This window comes from Notolabrus celidotus, chromosome 14, assembly GCF_009762535.1.
Source record: "Notolabrus celidotus isolate fNotCel1 chromosome 14, fNotCel1.pri, whole genome shotgun sequence".
Classification (NCBI taxonomy): Eukaryota; Metazoa; Chordata; class Actinopteri; order Labriformes; family Labridae; genus Notolabrus; species Notolabrus celidotus.
Genome location: NC_048285.1, coordinates 7,083,365 through 7,100,994, shown reverse-complemented (window position 1 = coordinate 7,100,994; position 17,630 = coordinate 7,083,365). Strand labels below are relative to the sequence as shown.

Sequence of the window (17,630 nt, the reverse complement as noted above, 5' to 3'; positions counted from 1 at the left end):
CCCAGAGGGAAAGGTGTGTCACTAATTCAGGCTCGCTTATAAGCATCCTATTCCATCCCATTATTTATCATGTCATTTTGTGAATATTTATTCCCATGGTGTTTTATTTTCTGTCTCTGTATAGAATGATTTAACTGAACTATCACACAACTATCTTTCCTCTTGTTTAAAGAATGATTGTTTCTACATTAAGCCATGTGTTTGTATTTTTATCTGTGTGAGAGCTGGAGGATACGGAAACCTGAAATGGTCATACACCTATAGCCCTTTCAAAAATTCAGTTGTTTTTTCAAGATCTGGACATGGCGTCAGATGATGTATGTAGAGATAAAAAAAAAAATTCTTTTGACGACAGGATACTTTTCTGATGATCTAGACAACACCACAGTAAGCTAACTGTGATAGCCTGGACCACAACATGCCCTGCTGCCACTGCCCACCTTGATGAGGTAAGTTACAATCCTGTTTGTAATGTGCTTTTGCAATTACAATTGTAATTAAGCACATGGCTTAGACTTCATGTGTTAAGGGGATACTTTGTTTTTTAAAGTGGGGTTGTATGAGCTACTTGTCCATATTTAGTGTATTACCCACAGGAGATGCTGGTCAGCTCTGCCCTTTGTTGAGAAACCTGCTGAAGAACCATAGTGTAAGCTATTCCATCAGCTGCTGCAGGTGGGGTCCCCTGAAACACGTGATGTCACTAAGTTAAAAAAAAACATGACCCATGTCATTGTTGATGTCAAAACCAATCAGTGTTAGCTTGGTTTGTTGCTTTCGAAGCCGGCAGACCCGCACAGCAGGTCAGTGCACTGCAGGCGGAGGAACATGAATGTGTTGCATCTGCAAATAGAGCAAAAGCAAATGAGCTTTCCAGTGGTGAAGTAGAGCGCTTCATATATATTTTAAATATGATGTACAATTAGAACTGTTAATGTTTGGGTCAGAGTTCTTAAAATTACCCAAATTACCTGATTGAGATGACTCCATCTGTAGAGGTTGATATCTAGCATGCGTGCTGGTTCTCCACCCGGTTTCTCAAAAAAAAGTCCAAGGAGACCAAGATCCCCTGTGGGTAATCCACTTACTGCTGACAAGTACTTTATACAACTCTATTTCAAACTAGGGGTATGTGTGTTGAGTTGACTTAATCATCTTTACCCTCACTAGCAACAGAATCACTAGTCAGATAAGCAAGTTATTAATACTTTTATAATCATAGGCCTGAAGTGCCGGTCATATGTTGTGTCTAAGCTGTCACAGCCACCTGCAACTCCCCAGAGCTAAAGCTCCAGTTGTTGGTGAATACCAGTATGCTATCAAGGTCTTCTATCTGGATATAAACAAGCAGAGTTGACTGACTCCATCTTGTAGTGCGTCATGTTTGTTAGTAGTTTGATTTAGAAAATGGAGAGAAAGTTGTTTTAGTTTGTTTCCGGTTAACAGCCTACACTGTGTAACAAGCAGAGGCATGTATGTCAGCCTGCAGGGAGGACTGAAGCCTGTTGGTGATAGCTTTGCGAACGTTACCCACATTCAGAAAACCAGTTTGACACTGTTAACTTGCAGACCCTGTGATACTTGTTTAGCCATGTTAGATAACAGATTTAACTTGTTTCTGAGTATCCTACCTTAAGATGAATCAGTTAGTCAGTATTTCAATCTCAGTTTGAACAAAAAGGAAACTTGTTGCTTTGGAACATCCATACTTTAAACAACAACAAAAAATTTCCCTTTAGTCCAACTCTGGAGAAAACCACTGAAAAAACAATTTGATTCCATTGACTGAAACAAATAAATGCTTGCCTGGGGCCTCACTTTTCAGTGCCAGAGGAAAATATAGTTCATTCTTTTGTCATAAACTCTACAAACTGGATGATATCACACACCAAGCATTAATGTTTAAGTGTACCTCAAATAAGCTTGAGGAGAATTTCCCAGGTGTCTTTTCTGTGATGCAAAATATCTATAAAGTTGAACTGCAAGAATGTAGGTGACCCCTAAAATCAGAACAATCTCCAGAAGGTAAATATTCATTTGCAGCTTTCTCAAGTGTTCTTTCTTACAGCTGAGAAAGCTTGGAACAAGTTGCCACCAAACACAGATGATATCACTTTGATGGGAATGAAGCTCAGAACATTTGTACTTGAAAATAACACGTGACCACGGCAGGCATGTGTATTATTGTCTCCAGCTCTCAGCTTTGAACCCAATTTATTATCTCATTGAAATCTCTGAGAACATTTTTTAATGTTTTTGTTTTTGAACTTCTGCTTTATCAGCAACAGGCCCTGTGGAAATCTGAAAAGGTCATGTGCACACTTGAGAGCAAAGATGCTTTCTGAACCGAGCTCATTTGGTGACTTTTTTTGTGATTTCCTTGCAGCACCATGCCGAGAGGCCTGGAGCACCCACACTCCACATGATCCTGTTATGATTTATTGAAGAAATGCGGAACTCTCAGGCTGCTTCCTTTTATCCAAATTACTGCGCAATGTAGTCAGCTGTCACCTCCCAATTCAATATGTAATGTAAGACAATCCAGGCCTTTGTTTTTGTGGAACTTTGTCCAGCACATTGTGTGAGTTTAGCTGCTCTTTGTTACAGGAAACAGAGAATTGACGCCCCCAGTTGACCAAATTAGCGCATCCTGTGGTCTGGCAGGGTCTTCGTAAATGGGATCGAGTATGACTGTCAAAGCTGCTCCCACAGAGCACAGACAACAAGTACACACACACGCACAAACTCACACCCTCTTTAACGGGACATGAAGGCAATTGTCTCTCTCTCTCTCTCTCTCTCTCTCTCTCTCTCTCTCTCTCTCTCTCTCTCTCTCTCTCTCTCTCTCTCTCTCTCTTTCTCTCTGCTGTGTGAGAGAGACCATCTTTCATTGTTTTCTACAATGTCAAAGATTAAGGTAATCGTTTGTCACACTTCGGGGAAGATATCACTGATGAGATGTTTATTTTTGGTTTCCCTTACAGTAAGAAAAAGAGGAAAACAGGTTGACTTCTGAATTTTCTCTTAGGACAAGAAAAGCTGGCAATTTATTTAAGTAGAAAAGAAGAGAATGGAAAATGGGCGGAAGTGTGATTGTTTGATAGTTTTTAAGAACCTTGTCAAAGCTTGAGTATTGTTGGAGTACAGATATTATGTAAAAATGGAAGATCTAGCTGCTTTTCAGAATACATGGGACTATGATGGTGCTCTGTTTTCTTTAAAGGACTCTAAAATAATTTTTGCAGATGTGTTAATATAACCTAAGTCCAGCTTTGATGTTTGGTTGTATCTCATGATTTTCTTTGTTGCAAGATTGTAAATAATTTTATCAGAATAAATGGATTTTAAAAACTCAAAAATCTCTATCTGTCTGTCTCTCTCTCTCTCTCTCTCTCTCTCTCTCTCTCTCTCTCTCTCTCTCTCTCTCTCTCTCTCTCTCCTTTATTCTCTCTCTCTGTGGGTTGTGGGATGTTCGGATGAGCTCGCGCACCGGAGTCACCACCATTACATCATCTATTCCCACACAGCCGAGCACCGAATGAGATCCCGATCGTTCAGACCCAGCAGCAGACAGACGCACGCACCGATCTGCAGAACGGACGCGCAGGGGATTATAATAACAACAACACACATCAACCATGTCCACGGGGATGATGGCGTTTCAATGAGCGCGGGGGAGAGGAGGGGGGAGAGGAGGAGAGACGTGCACCGTCATCAGCATCTGTCCGCCAGCTCCCTTTGTGTTCACCGGAGAATGTGAATGGCGAAAGATGACATGGCAGAGGTAGATTTGGCATCAAACGGAGCGGAACCCCCCCGGCGAGGCCTCCACGGTGTTCCCCTACGAGGAGTACGAATGCAAAATCTGCTACAATTATTTCGACCTTGACCGCCGGGCTCCTAAGATCCTCGAGTGCCTGCACACGTTTTGTGAGGAGTGCCTGAACACGCTGCACCTCCGGGAGGAGCGGCCATGGCGCATCAGCTGCCCCATCTGCCGTCATAGGACTCCAGTGCCGGATTATCGAATACAAAACCTGCCTAACAACACCAAGGTGACGGAGGATTTCCCCCTCTATATCGACTCGGACCCCCTGCCTCAGGACGCTTTACCTCCGTACCCTCCCCCGCTGCACCCAGCTCTCGTCGCCCTCCGCCGGGAGGAGGCGTCGGGGACGTCCAGCGCCAGCCAGGCGACCCCGTCCACCACAGTGTCCACGGCCACGACCCTCTCCCAGGACTCGGTGCGCTACGACAGCTGTCAGAGCTGCAAGAGAGTTGCTCTGACCACCGGCTGCGTGTGCGTGATCTTCTCCTTCCTGTCCATGCTGGTTCTGCTGTTCATGGGCCTGATCTTTGTGCACAGTCACAGCATCCCCCCCTCGCCGGCGGGACCCATTTGCTTATCGGTAGCCAGCATCCTGGCCATGTTCTCGGTGGTCGTCACATGGCTCATCTGCTGGCTCAAATATAGACCGGACCATGAGACAGGCCGCTCCTCCGCCACCAGTAACTCCCGGAGAAACGCCTGACAGGCTGCTGGCTGTAGTGATGGAGATGTTGTGCTATGGCTGTGTGATCATGTAAATAATGACACCTGAGACTCCTGCTCCCTTTACTTTTTCTAGGAACAAATCTCGTCCAAAATGGCCTTTTATCAGTATAGCAAACACCCAAAGGCCTTCATGTTGTTTGGAGCAATAGGCCGACATGATCCTTGGTATTCTTATCCTTAACTTATGCACTTGAATGCACAGCAGGCTCAGCTGACTGTCGGGGGGCTGTCTTGATGGGTGAGCTGGTCTAAGACTTGGACGGTGTTGATCTGAGCTGAGGTTTGTGTGATGACTGAATGTGAAGTGCTTATTTCTGGGGTTCAATTCCCACTCCACACTACCCTGATAAATAATATGCATATCCCACAATGCCACTCACTGTATGATAACGGTCCATGATGAGTCACTCTTATATCTCAACAAAGCACTGTTGTATTGTACAGATAGTACTATTTGGCAATGTTCACCACTGAGTTTTCAGGTGATGGCTTTTGGTTTTCAAGGAGGCGTTTTTGTTTGTATGAGAAGCCTCTGAAGTGTAATTCTGTTACAAAGAAGTCACACCCACAATCCAAACTGTAAATAATCCACAGGGAAGCTGAATGGTTCTGGATAGGTGAGATCTAACCCTTGTGCTTTAACTTATCCTCCAGAATGGCACCGTTTCCTCTTTCATAACAAAAGTTGCACCTTTTTCAGGTTTTTCGAAGCGATTTAAGGAGATAGCTTTTGCTTTTGACCCTGTGTGTGCTTTGTTTGTGCATGTGAGGCTACTGTAAGGTCAAGGCTTTGTGTTTTTACCTTTTTTTAACAAAAGGGACATAGTGTTTCCTGAGCCGTGTGCCTCACTTTGTTGTTGAATGAAGCAAAACTTCACTGTAATCAAAAGCAAATCCATGCACGGGCCTCCTGCAGACACCCAGACGGCATCCAGCTGGAGTGTCGGCAGGGATTTCCTCTCTCTGTCACATCATTCACACACCGGAAGTCGAAAACAGGGTTTTCCATCAGCTGGAGCTGCCTCCCCTCCCACTTTGCACCTTTTTGTTATTTATGTAAAATGCTGGTCTTTAGATCAGGCTTAGAAAACAAGTCAGTAGAGATAACCGTGAGGACAAGTGTGTTAACAGGACTGATCCAGGCTCAAGTCCAACATCAGCTGCTGCCATGAAGTTCATTCCTCTTCCTCCTTCAGATTCACATTACAGAATCTAAAGTGTCTGTTTCATCTTATCAGAGGATATATTTGGTGTCCTTTTGACTCCTCAGAGATTGGCAGGAGTCATAATTACCTCTGGTAATGTGCACAGTTGCCTGAGCTGAGTGGCTGGAAATACCAGGAGGCATATAACACGATTTGAAAACTGCAATGGGGCTGGGGAAGATTGAATTAATCTCTGCACTAACAAAATCCAAATATTAGATTTCCCTAAACTTGAAACATTAAAATTCAGTTACTATTCAGTAACTATGGAATTGTATCTAAAAATGTATTGTAGGTCTGCAAAAAAGAGAAAAAAAGGAGAAATTTTGTGAATGAAGTCAGCCTCAAATAACACAGCTTAACCAAAACAGCTTATTTCTCATCATGACTATAACTGCCAATCTAAAGGTAAATGCACTGTTGTTTAATTGTTGCTACAATCTATACAACTATTTATTTATAACTCCTGCATATTTCAAAGAAGTGATTTGTGGTGTAATCAAGACCCTCATGATAACAAACAGACCTTCAAGCATGTGAATTGCACTCTTAGCTCCCTGACCTTTCAGTCGGCATTTCTTAGAGATATCAGAGATAAATTGGAAACCAAAGTGGTTTCTTGCCCTACACACTTACAGTGTTCCTCCCTGACTGCACCAGGAAAAAGCAAAGAAAAAAAAAACATTTCAACCCTCCCTACTTGAATCCCATGCTTGCTTCAATCATCCCGCTCAACCTTTTCCCCAGCCGTCAGGTGATGCACTTTCACCCTCTTATTTGACACAAGTAACTGGGTCTACCTTTGACTTATGTGAGCATACTGTATTTATTTCAGAGGACCTAGAAGATGTTGTTGGTTTTTATGAGAATCTGTGGTTGTTGTTGAAGTACCAAACGTATTTGCACAGAGAAATGTTCTTTATGTGCTGTTTTACATACATAAACACATTTCAGTAATAAAGGAAACATGACTACCTATTGCATTCATTCTTTGTCCTACAACAGCTGATAGGTTAGCATGTCACCCAGGTAGGTATCATATATTACCAGGGGCATGCCCACAGGGATGACCAGGGCTGGAACAAGCCACCTTGAAATCTGACTTGCCAATCCAGGTGCCACCCTAAAAAGCTAGCTATGATTGGCTACTTACAAAAAAAACAACAATTCTTAAGGTTCGGCGAGTGCGAGCACAGTGAAATTAGTTTACCTACATCCACCAGATCTCAGAAGATGTGTGCATTGCCAAAATGCTGTTTTTCTTTTTAAAGTCAAATAATCACACAGAAATATAAAAGGTATGTTATACTTATATGATAGTCATTAAAGTTGATAGAAGACTGTGGTGGTAAATGCCACTGATTTGTGTGTATGTGTGTATGCACATACCCTGGCCACCCCTGCCTATGTGGGTGCCTCAGTTGAGCCATCCTAGTCAGAAAAGTCTTGGCACGCCCCTGATGACATCATGGTTGGTAACAAACCTAACATACTGCATCGCCTATAGGCATGACTGGGAAAATGGTGCCATGTCATATTTGTAGGCCTCATCTTCAGTCACTGAAGTCTAAAGAGAACAATATTACAAGTCTATCTATCTATCTATCTATCTATCTATCTATCTATCTATCTATCTATCTATCTATCTATCTATCTATCTATCTATCTATCTATCTATCTATCTATCTATCTATCTATCTATCCATCCATCCATCCATCCATCCATCCATCCATCCATCCATCCACCCATACATCTATCCATCCACATGGACAGTTTATTTATTCACTTTTAAGCACACTTTTTTTCCATAGCTCTGGAGCTTCCCTGCTGTGCATCAAACACTCCCCCTGCTGGCTGATAAAGGATACTACATGCTATTAAAAAATAGAAAAGAACACCCACCCTTCCTCTAAATTCATTTCTCATGTTGGTCTGTTTGCTTAAACTTCTTGTGGCTTAAACTTGATTAAAAGTCAACATATATTTTTATTATGGGCTGTTTGATGATGCATCATTAATATTTGAGCCTGAGATTTCCTGTATGAGTTTACTTGTTCATACAAGGCTTTCCTGTTAGTTGATGTGAACCAAGTCATTCAGCAACAGGTTTCCCACTTATAAGAAAACAGAACAGATACACCCAGTGTTGACCATCAGCATCTTAGGTTACTGTGGTTACAGATAAAGGCTCCTTTTTATGTATTTACCAAAAGTTTCACGCCACACAAAGGTACAGTCTACTGACTACCTATCTGTAAATATTCTCAGCACCTTGTGGACAGATATCTGTTAGATGATTGGTCAGTTTGTTGCAGCAGCAAAACACTACATCTTATTGAATCTTGGCCTTCACTGTATTTTTCAATCAGGATTGGTTTCACTGATTTGGAAAATAGTGTAAGGCAAATGTGTGTTTACAGATTATCCATGACAACAAACAGAATCAGTCGACATGTTTGCGTAAGGACTCCGGGCTGATGAATGTAAATGCCTCTCAATCAACATGTTGCTCTATGAAGCTGTACTGTGATTATGTTTACCTTTTAACAAGAAGTTTCCATTCACTGTACGTGACACTGTCAGTCAGCAGGAACAATAACACTGCAGAGCAGAAAAACAAACATAGCTTCAAACTTTTAGCATATTTTCCTCGTTTTGAATCATAACAACATAGGCCTTATATCCTGAAATTAAATGGGGCCTTCTTCTGCATCAAGCCCAGAAACCTTTGTGATATTGCTTTAAAATATAAATGTTTTATCTTATTTAAGTGTGTTTTTTAAACTCATTAGCATTCAAATGAGCTATGGTTGGAAATGACCTACCTCGCCTTATTGTGGGCTAGTTTGATTTTACAAAGCTTGGTAGGCTACTGTAGCCCAGGCCTTCTCCGGACGTATGCTTTGCTTTGATGTTTCCGTTTAAGGTAACTAATAACTTTCTGCTCATATCACATTTCAGAAAAATATATACTTTTATTATTAACATTTTTTTGAAAGCCATGAAGTTTTTTTCTAGATCCAGAAGTCAACACAGGAATGACAAGCTCCTGAAATACATATTTATTTAAAACAACCAAGCAGTAGTTAGATAGTTCTGGTTAAGCAATATATGTTATCAACTAGTTAATATAAAAATAACAAGCCTAACTTTTGTTGGAGTAAAGGCCACTGATAGGCTAATTTTGATAATTCTACCTTGCATTCAGTTTCCTTTCCTCTTATGGACGGTGGTTTTATTTTAGGCCAAATGCATGACTCTCAAGTAGTTTTACTTTTACATCAATAGAAAAAAGACAGAAGACTTCTTCCACACCTGCATGGAAGCCTAGTTGCCAACTTTATGCGTGGAAACGTTAGATTTCTTGACAACACACTTGTAAAGCAAACGCGTTACATGCCACTACAGACCCTACAAATAAAAACCCACTGATCATTAATTATCAGAACAAATAGGCCTAGTAGTAGTATACTAGTAGTATTCTAGGTATAAACTGATCTGTTTACACCCTGACCCAGCTGTGCACCGTCTTCTCAATGTGAGTCAAATAGAATTATTTAATTTATAAATAGCCTATCCCATTTGTCCCCGTGTGAATTATTACCATATTAGTGTGAAATGAAAACTAATTGATTCGACAGATCTGTGTTTGTGAATGTCCTCCACGCAGAGCATGCGAGGTTACTAATTTATTTCTCATCAAGCGAGATTTCTGACTTTGAATTTCATCCTCCGGTAATGGATTGGACACGGAGATTCAGTGTCGCTTTAAAGAGAGGGCCGAGGTATGCATCGTGACTCTCTGTTTTCCATTTGCCCTCTCTGTTTTTCTTTTTTTTTCTGTAATATCCAATTTCAAATAGATCAATGACACTCCTAAATCGTCACGTTCGTCTGCGTAAAGACTGATGATCTCTTTCTTTGAGGAATAAGTCTACAAAAGAAAACAAATAGCTATACGCCTAAGTGCGTAAAGTTGAGCCTTAAATTTGTATTAAAACTGCATACATCTATACAAGTTAATAAAATACTGTATTTATAAGTATGGTTTATAAAACGACCCCATTAGAGACTCAAATAATCAACAACTACAGAAGGGTAAACAAACCATTCTTCTGTTTTATTACAAATGTAAAATCAGTCTAAAACAAACTCACGTTTCCCCTCTTTTTGTCCCGATCATTCATTTAGTCATGATAATAATCTTCAGTGTGAGGATAATCACGTCTTCCTCAGCAGGTGAAAGACCCCCTGTTAGCCATGCTTATTTTAAACCCAGCGCCCAGCCTTTGTCCTCGTGCGTTTTTTAGTCAAGCCAACTTTTGAAGTGCGTTTTTTCCCCAAAGCAGCTAAAAGAGGCGAATGTTAATTGAAACCTACTTAGCCTGTGGGACATCTCTTCACTGTGCGTAAATTAAGGTGAATGACAGGGACTGCGGTGGGTCCCCCGCTGGGTCCCCGTTATTGCTCCGTGGACCATAGGTGAGTGAGCTAAGACATGAAAGGGCTGATCAGGTGCTGGGGGTGAATTTCAGCCCGAGTTGTGCACGAGTCACGCGGAGGTTTCAGGGCTTTATTACAGCTGATGAGCAGAAAAGGCTTTTCCAAATGTACTCTCTTCCACGGGCCCTTTTTTTCGCAAGCATGGGTCAATTATTAACACAAATAGATGCTTAAAATGTGTCAAATTGTGTACTTTGATTATTGTGACCTAGGTGTACCATGATTTCTTATCCACTGGGCCGAGACGAGGAAGGATCGGCAAAGCAGGTATTCTCCAAGTGTCCAACAACAGTTTTCGGAAATTTCAATGAGGCCGAAAAACTTTTCATATCTCTCTCCGTCTGTGTGCAAAGGCAAAAAATGACGCTACAACTGAGAGGATGGAGTTGCCTTTCTTTAGGTGATGGACAGTGAAGTGGGCTAAAACGAGCATTGTCTGATTTCAAAGCTCAGGAGCGGAACCTTTGCTTCGGTGATTGATTAGGGATTGAAGGATGCTGTGACCCACGATACACAAAGAGTTTCAGGGACTATCTCTACAAGACACAGCTACTTACTCTATCCCTTTTCATTATGGGCGGTGGTATTATTAATTATTACACATTTGGGGATGTACCTACTTCTTTACCAGAGCTAGACTGGCTTTACGGCCGCCCTGGCGTCGTATCCTGCTGTGGCGCACGTCCCCCTTCAGACTGTTCTCGGCTGGTTCTTGCGCAGTCTGAAAACCACAATAAATTCCTTGAGGTGCACACACTTTAGCACCATTTGTGTCATATATGAGGCCATGGGGTGGAAACAAATTAGGGGTCGTGTGAGAAAGCAAGCATTTAACAGGTTGAGGGTGATTTTACGCAAAGAATACTGACCAAATTGAAGATGCTGGATTTGTAATATTTTTTTCTTGTTATATATCTGCAAAGACAATAACATGTTTTAAGCTTCATCTCACAAGGCTACAGCTTGCTGTAATTTAGATGTAGCAGAAATCCAGCTTTGGACTTTTTATTCACACATTTGAAAGCAGGAATGACTCAACTTAATATGTGCATATAGACGTTAACAGTGTACGTAAAATAACCTAAATTATAGCCATTCAGTCATCACTGAATTTATTCAAGTGACTTGATTGATAGTTTTGGTGTCAATTTATTGATTCATAGAGGAAGCAAGTGGTCAGTTAAGATAAATAAAATGCAACAAAACACTCCATTTGAAACGCAATGCATGAGTCGAACTGTATTTAGGCTACAGTTCACCCTGAACTCAGCTCTTATCTTAAAGCGATGCTGTTGTATTGGATTAATATGCTTGGCAATAATTTTTTCCTACATTTTTGGACGTCACGAGCAAGCATCGTGTATCCTATTGTTTTTATATCATTATATCATTGCACACAACTGTTTTGCTTCCTGTAAGGCAGTGGACACCAACAATCCAAAAGTATAATTGCCATGTCTTTGTGTTAAATAAACTTATCCAATTACAGTATGGACCATAATTTAACCTATATGTATAATGTGCAAGAAATGGCACACATCAAGACCAGCAGGCCTACATCAATGCAAATAAGTTAAGTGAGCTACTACCAATTTATCACATCCTCGCTCATTAAGCAGCTTCAGTCTTTTTCTAAAGCTTTATTTCACTCAACAACGACAGCACAAATTTAGAAACTTGTTGTTCAAACAGTACACGCCATGACTGCTGTAGCTCTTGTATTTTTTTTTTTTAATTGACGCCCCTGTCCCGTCCTAGCAGAATTGTGACAGCGTCTCTAATTGGAGGAAAGTTTTCACCCTCAGCCAATCATCGCACTACGCTGCGTACCGGGTGTACCAGCTCGACCAATCACAGCCGGGATGCGCTGACGGGGAGAGAGAAGAGCTTAGCCACTTTTGACGGTCTGCTCTCACTTTGTACCGGTGTCAACAAACAACAACAACAATTATTTCGACCTATCTACGCCGCCATTGAAACCACATCTCCAGTAGGCTTTTACGCATGGCGAATTAAACTGAGGATACAGATCATTTTCTACTTTTTCACGCCCAAAAGTCCAACTGCTTTCCTCTTTTGTCGTCACATAAAACTCCTCGGAGGGTAAAGGCTGCCCGGGACCCTGGTGCTGGTGCTGGTCTGCACCCCTTCTCGGACGTTTCTGCGCAGGCTTACAGGGACGGTTTTTTGACGGCGTCTTCCAGCTGCAAACTCGGTGTTGGAAGAGCAGCAGCAGCCTCCTCGTTTGGAGGAGGTATTTACAATCTCTGGGGTGTTGGAGGTATGACTGCGTTGGCGGGGTCAATACCCAGGATGATGCGACCCACGCTGGCTCAGAACTACCCCCGCAGTGGCTTCCCGCTGGAAGGTACAGCATCACAAGACCAACACGGAGTTTACAGCCAGGAGTGTTAAGAGCAGTTATTTTAAGTTCCTGTGCATGTTGTTCAAAAGTCAGTCCTGGTTTAATCAGTGATAGCATGTCTTGTATCAAACGTATGACCTAAAAGCTGGGAGTCTACTGGACCGCTACAGTTTTAGAATGCATCATAACCTAGCAGTTGTTTTTATCTGCTTGCTTAACTTTGTATCACTTTCTTACCTCACATATTTTGTCAGAATTTGCAACTTTGTCTGTTTAATTTATTGTTTGGATGCATCTTCTAAATCTCAGGCTTTATATTTTTTATCTGTGTAATTGTCTAACTGTTGTATTTCATTAAATTGTAATAAGCTTTAGATTTGTTATCTGCAGCTTCAGCTAAGGCCAGTATTTAGTTGTTTATGTAAGCTGTTGAGGTGCATTCAGGGTCAGTTTTAATGTATTTTCCCCTCGTGTCGTTATGTAGCCATAACAGTATGCACTTGGATAACTTTATTTACAAGTCCCTCTCATATTTTGATTAAATGCAGTGTCTACCCCGCTGGGTCAAGGCCGGGTGAACCAGCTCGGAGGTGTTTTCATAAATGGAAGACCTTTGCCCAACCACATCCGTCATAAAATCGTGGAGATGGCCCACCACGGCATCAGGCCGTGCGTAATCTCTCGGCAGCTCCGGGTCTCCCACGGCTGCGTGTCCAAGATCCTGTGCCGGTACCAGGAGACGGGCTCCATCAGACCCGGGGCCATCGGTGGCAGCAAACCCAAGGTACAGACCAGGAGAGCAGATCGAACAAGTCATTTTGCAATGAGGCATTTCACAATAACACGTTTTTTAAAATGAAATCTTGATGCCTCTGTAGTGGCCAAAGCAAAGTGAGTAAACTGTGATTTTTCTGACTTGTGAAGCAGGGAACAACGCCGGATGTGGACAAGAGAATTGAAGAATACAAGCGGGAAAACCCGGGTATGTTTAGCTGGGAGATTCGGGATAAATTACTGAAGGATGGGATTTGTGACCGCAACAACGTCCCTACAGGTAAAAAGGGCAGAAATAAACTTAATTACACTATTAAAGGCAATCATTGAAATTAACATCATTTACAAATGGACGTCATCCATTTTTGATGAAACAATTCTAACTCATATCAACTACGATCATCAGGAATTTAGATTTTTATTAAATCAAATTAAACAATAAGTAAAGTTACATCTCCAACTTCTTAAGTAAATCTTACAAATCATTCTTTTTTTCTGTTTTAATGCTTAGACAATTTAATAAACTTTACTATTTTACTCTGCGTGTGTGTTGAATTTACCAATAATTCCACGATGATTTCACGTCATCCAAATTTTGTTTTTTTTTATATCAAAGTTCCACTTTTGTTTTCTATCTTCTTAATTTTCCCTCATTGAATGATTTCTCCTCGCAGTGAGCTCCATCAGTCGCATCATGCGGAGTAAATTTGGGGGCAAAGGCGACGAAGATGATGATGAAGATGAGATCGAGAAGAAAGAACTGGAGGAGAGCGACCGGAGGGCCAAGCACAGCATTGAAGGCATCTTAGGAGACAGATGTGAGTAAACTGCTCGTGTGACATTGTGGCTCAGGTGTGGGGAAAGGTAGTTGGCGCTCAAACCAGTGTTATCTTTTTTCATATCAGTGGCTGCACACACATTAAGAGCCCAGAGCGATTACATCAGATCTCAGCTGTAGAGAACTTTTCCGGCTGTGCTGTGAGGGATATAAAGTCATGGTGAAATGGAACCGGCTGTTTCTCTGTTAGGGATCATTTCTGGAGTAAATTAAAATATAAAAATATATTTTGCAAGTAAATCTCTTCAGAAAATGTGAATTAACTGCTCTGAATTTCCACTTTTCAACCTGTTGATTGCTTTGAGCAGTGTGTAAGACACAATTGTTTTATAGTAGTAAGTTCAGCATGCTGTAAAGTTGTTGGCTGGGGGTGGAGAGTGTGTGTCTTCCTTTGTGAAGAATTCTTTATCGACCGTATCTACCCGGCTAATGTTTTTCCCATGAGGCCATACCGTAAATCAAACAGCAGGTGATGGCCCTGTGCGGGAAAGGAGTGCGTGTGTGTTCGTGAATGTGTGTGTGTGTGTGTGTGTATTCAGCCTGGGTTTAAAAGCCTTGTGGATGAATAGCTATGTTACAGTAAGTCTGCATACTGCAAATTTTAACATTTCAACCTGTGGATTGCAATGGCGCAGCCGTCCACAGCATTAGGCTTTAATTTCCTCCCATCACTTTAAAAGTATTTTACTTAATAAATTATGGAAACATGGATCACATTTCTCTTGGCCAGAGCTCGTGAGAATGTTTATTTATTTATTTTATGCAACGAATCGATTTTTATTAGTGTTTCAAACGGCAGCGTCCACTGTAAAAAGTGACCACCTGTAAACTACAACCAGAATAGAAAGGACTTTACAAAGAAGTTTAATGAATTTAAAGAATTTGCCAGGTCGTTTAAGCTTCGATGTGGGCTTTAAAATGGGGTTAAATATTCCCATTAACAGTTCAGAAAGGTGATTTGTGCATAAAACAAGTGTCTCATTCCTCCAGACTTTATTCCCATCAAGCTGAGATACTTTAACAGATATTTTATGATGCAGGTTAAAGATGTTTTTAATCAGTTTAAACTGTGTAAAGCGGGATGTGTTGCACACTTTGTTTTTCTTCTGTTTATTCGACACTGTCCTTATTAAACTTTACAGTGTGGTTTGGCACACTGCTTTGTACATTTTAATTTCAGTAGCCTATTTTTCCCTCATTCATTCATTATTTTACCTGCGTCATTACAATGGGAAATCGTTACTCTTAACTGCTTGTTTAGTTTGGCACTTAAATGCCTAACATCTCCATGATGGGCCGTCTTAAAAAGTTTGGCTGGCAGTCATTCGTGGATCTGCAGAAACCAAACTGTGCTGATAATGTGTTTGTAATCCTTGACTCGATTAAACCAACATGGATTTTTTTTTCTTTACTCTGTTTGAGTTAAAATTTCCTTTCAGTTTAGTTCATATGCTCAGAATGTGAAAGGGGGAGGCTAAATCCTGGGAAAACACAGGAGGTGAAGTACGTGTCAACTCACTCTCAGTTTAACTTTAGAGTTGGCGGTAATGAGATACATTTTAAATGAGCTTTTGTTATTTCATATTTTAATACAAAATTGGAAATTAATGTATTTAATCCCTCACCTTATACCAGAAACTAAACGCCCCCTCATAAAGGAGTAGTTCAAATATTTTCCATCCCCTCATTTGGGTTTTTTGAAATAGTTAAAGCAGCAAAATGTCAATATTTAACCCTTCATTTCCCTGTTAGCACCTTTCTTCATTTTATTATTAATAAACTAGGAGAGAAGAGAAAAGACTCGGATCTGAAGAGACAAAATGTCCCCCAGATGAGTTGATCAAACATTTGTTCAACGGTTTCCAACTCCTCACAAAGACACGCCTCGCGCGCACAACAGGACGCTCACGGATGAACTTGATAGACAAAGACGCGAGAGTCTATTTGGGGCTCACGCTTGGGCTGCGCACGGACAAAAGGCCAGCTTGGAAACAGCTTTGGGTCGGCGCTAAAGAAGAAGGCAACCTGTTTATAATTCAGTCAGAGGGAAAGAAAAAAAGAAAGGGGAGAGGAGAGCTCCTCCACAGAAAAGCTCCGACTAAACACACTAAGAGGCCGCAATGAAGGATGAATTATTCAGGAAAGCTCCGGCACGGTTTAGAGAGAGAAAATGGCCGTTTTCACCTACAAAATGTTTCCTTTTGGGGTCGGCTAAAGAAGCTCACAGCCATTCAGAGGGACAATTGAGGCCTCTAAAATCCACTCACGTATTGCCTGAGGATGCGTGCTCGCTCCCTGAACCAGAGTCGCACGCGGTCACACACGTGTACGCGCACAAATAAACATTTAACACTTAGCTCGAGACTCTGAGGAGTAATTAGCCTTTTCGAGAGAACCAAACAGTTTAGGATACTGCAGGCTAAGCTTCATTATAATTTCGAGAGCTCGCACATACTTTAGGATACAATGACATAGAAAAATAAGGTTATTAAACCAACAAATCAGTAAGACAATTTCCAAATTATAATCAACAGTCTCTATTAAGTCTTCAAATAAAAACTTGAAAGCGCACATGTATTTCGCAGATGTTTTTCGACGTCAGTAAACTTTTAATAACGTCCAGTTTGATTTCCATTTCAAACAGAAAAGTTACACAGCCAGCTCCAGTATCTTTTGCTGAGTCTTAATTGCTGTCTGTCATAATATTCAGACATTAATTGGCCAACAAAACAAAGTGTAGCTCTCTTCCCTGAAACGCTGCGCTCGTAACACTGAGCGTCTGTAACTCATGATCTATTATTGATTCTTTGATGAGCGGCCGCTTTGCCCCCTCGAACATTAATAACGTCCTCTAAATGATGTCGATATTGTGCTATGTCACATTTAATGACGGAGGGAGTGTATTAAAGAGTGTTTTCGGTGAATGGGGACCAATGTTCTCCCCGGAGAGCCCCGGTCTGGCCCGGAGCGCAGCCTCACAATGGGGGCCCCGGCCACCCGTCCAGCGCAGCGCACTACTCCGAAAACTCAACCTACCCCCCCTTCACCTCCTCCTCTCTCTTCTTCTTCTTCTTCTTCGCCACTTGCTCCCCAAATCTCTTCAAGCAGATTAAATCGACTCTTTTATTTCATCTCACTTTCATCTGGAGAGCAACACCGCCCCTCTCCCTCTGTTTCCTACTCTTCCTCAGTGTGTCTCTCAGCCTGCGGCGCACAGCGCGCTTCATATCTGAGCTCCATCCTCCGGAGCGCACAAAGGAAAGTCAGTGCAGTTACTTAAAGTTTCTGATTCAGTTATTTATCAACAGTCTGCGGATTGAACACGTCTTAGCTTTTTACACTGTTTTAAAATGCATGTTTAAAAACGGTTCAAATCAGAAAAGAGCATC

General features: G+C 41.5%; 2 protein-coding genes across 5 annotated transcripts in view; both read left to right on the top strand.

Annotated features, from left to right (window-relative positions):
• The first annotated feature begins 372 nt into the window (after nucleotides 1-372).
• On the top strand, nucleotides 373-6,730 carry LOC117824957 (E3 ubiquitin-protein ligase rnf152-B). The gene is given in 3 exon segments (XM_034700478.1): nucleotides 373-449; nucleotides 3,528-3,811; nucleotides 3,813-6,730. Coding segments are annotated over 2 exon segments (771 nt in total). The 5' UTR covers nucleotides 373-449; nucleotides 3,528-3,760; the 3' UTR covers nucleotides 4,533-6,730.
• A 5,425-nt stretch (nucleotides 6,731-12,155) lies between these two features.
• Nucleotides 12,156-17,630, top strand: part of pax3b (paired box 3b) — a 29,289-nt gene continuing 23,814 nt past the window's right edge. For 2 of the 4 annotated variants that reach the window (XM_034700829.1, XM_034700830.1), the window contains exons 1-4: nucleotides 12,156-12,632; nucleotides 13,178-13,413; nucleotides 13,554-13,683; nucleotides 14,078-14,221. In XM_034700829.1, the coding sequence (XP_034556720.1) occupies nucleotides 12,548-12,632; nucleotides 13,178-13,413; nucleotides 13,554-13,683; nucleotides 14,078-14,221 (595 nt within the window). In that variant the 5' untranslated portion in view covers nucleotides 12,156-12,547. The remainder of the gene's footprint in view (nucleotides 12,633-13,177; nucleotides 13,414-13,553; nucleotides 13,684-14,077; nucleotides 14,222-17,630) is intronic. The other 2 variants (XM_034700832.1, XM_034700831.1) reach the window with 2 other exon arrangements.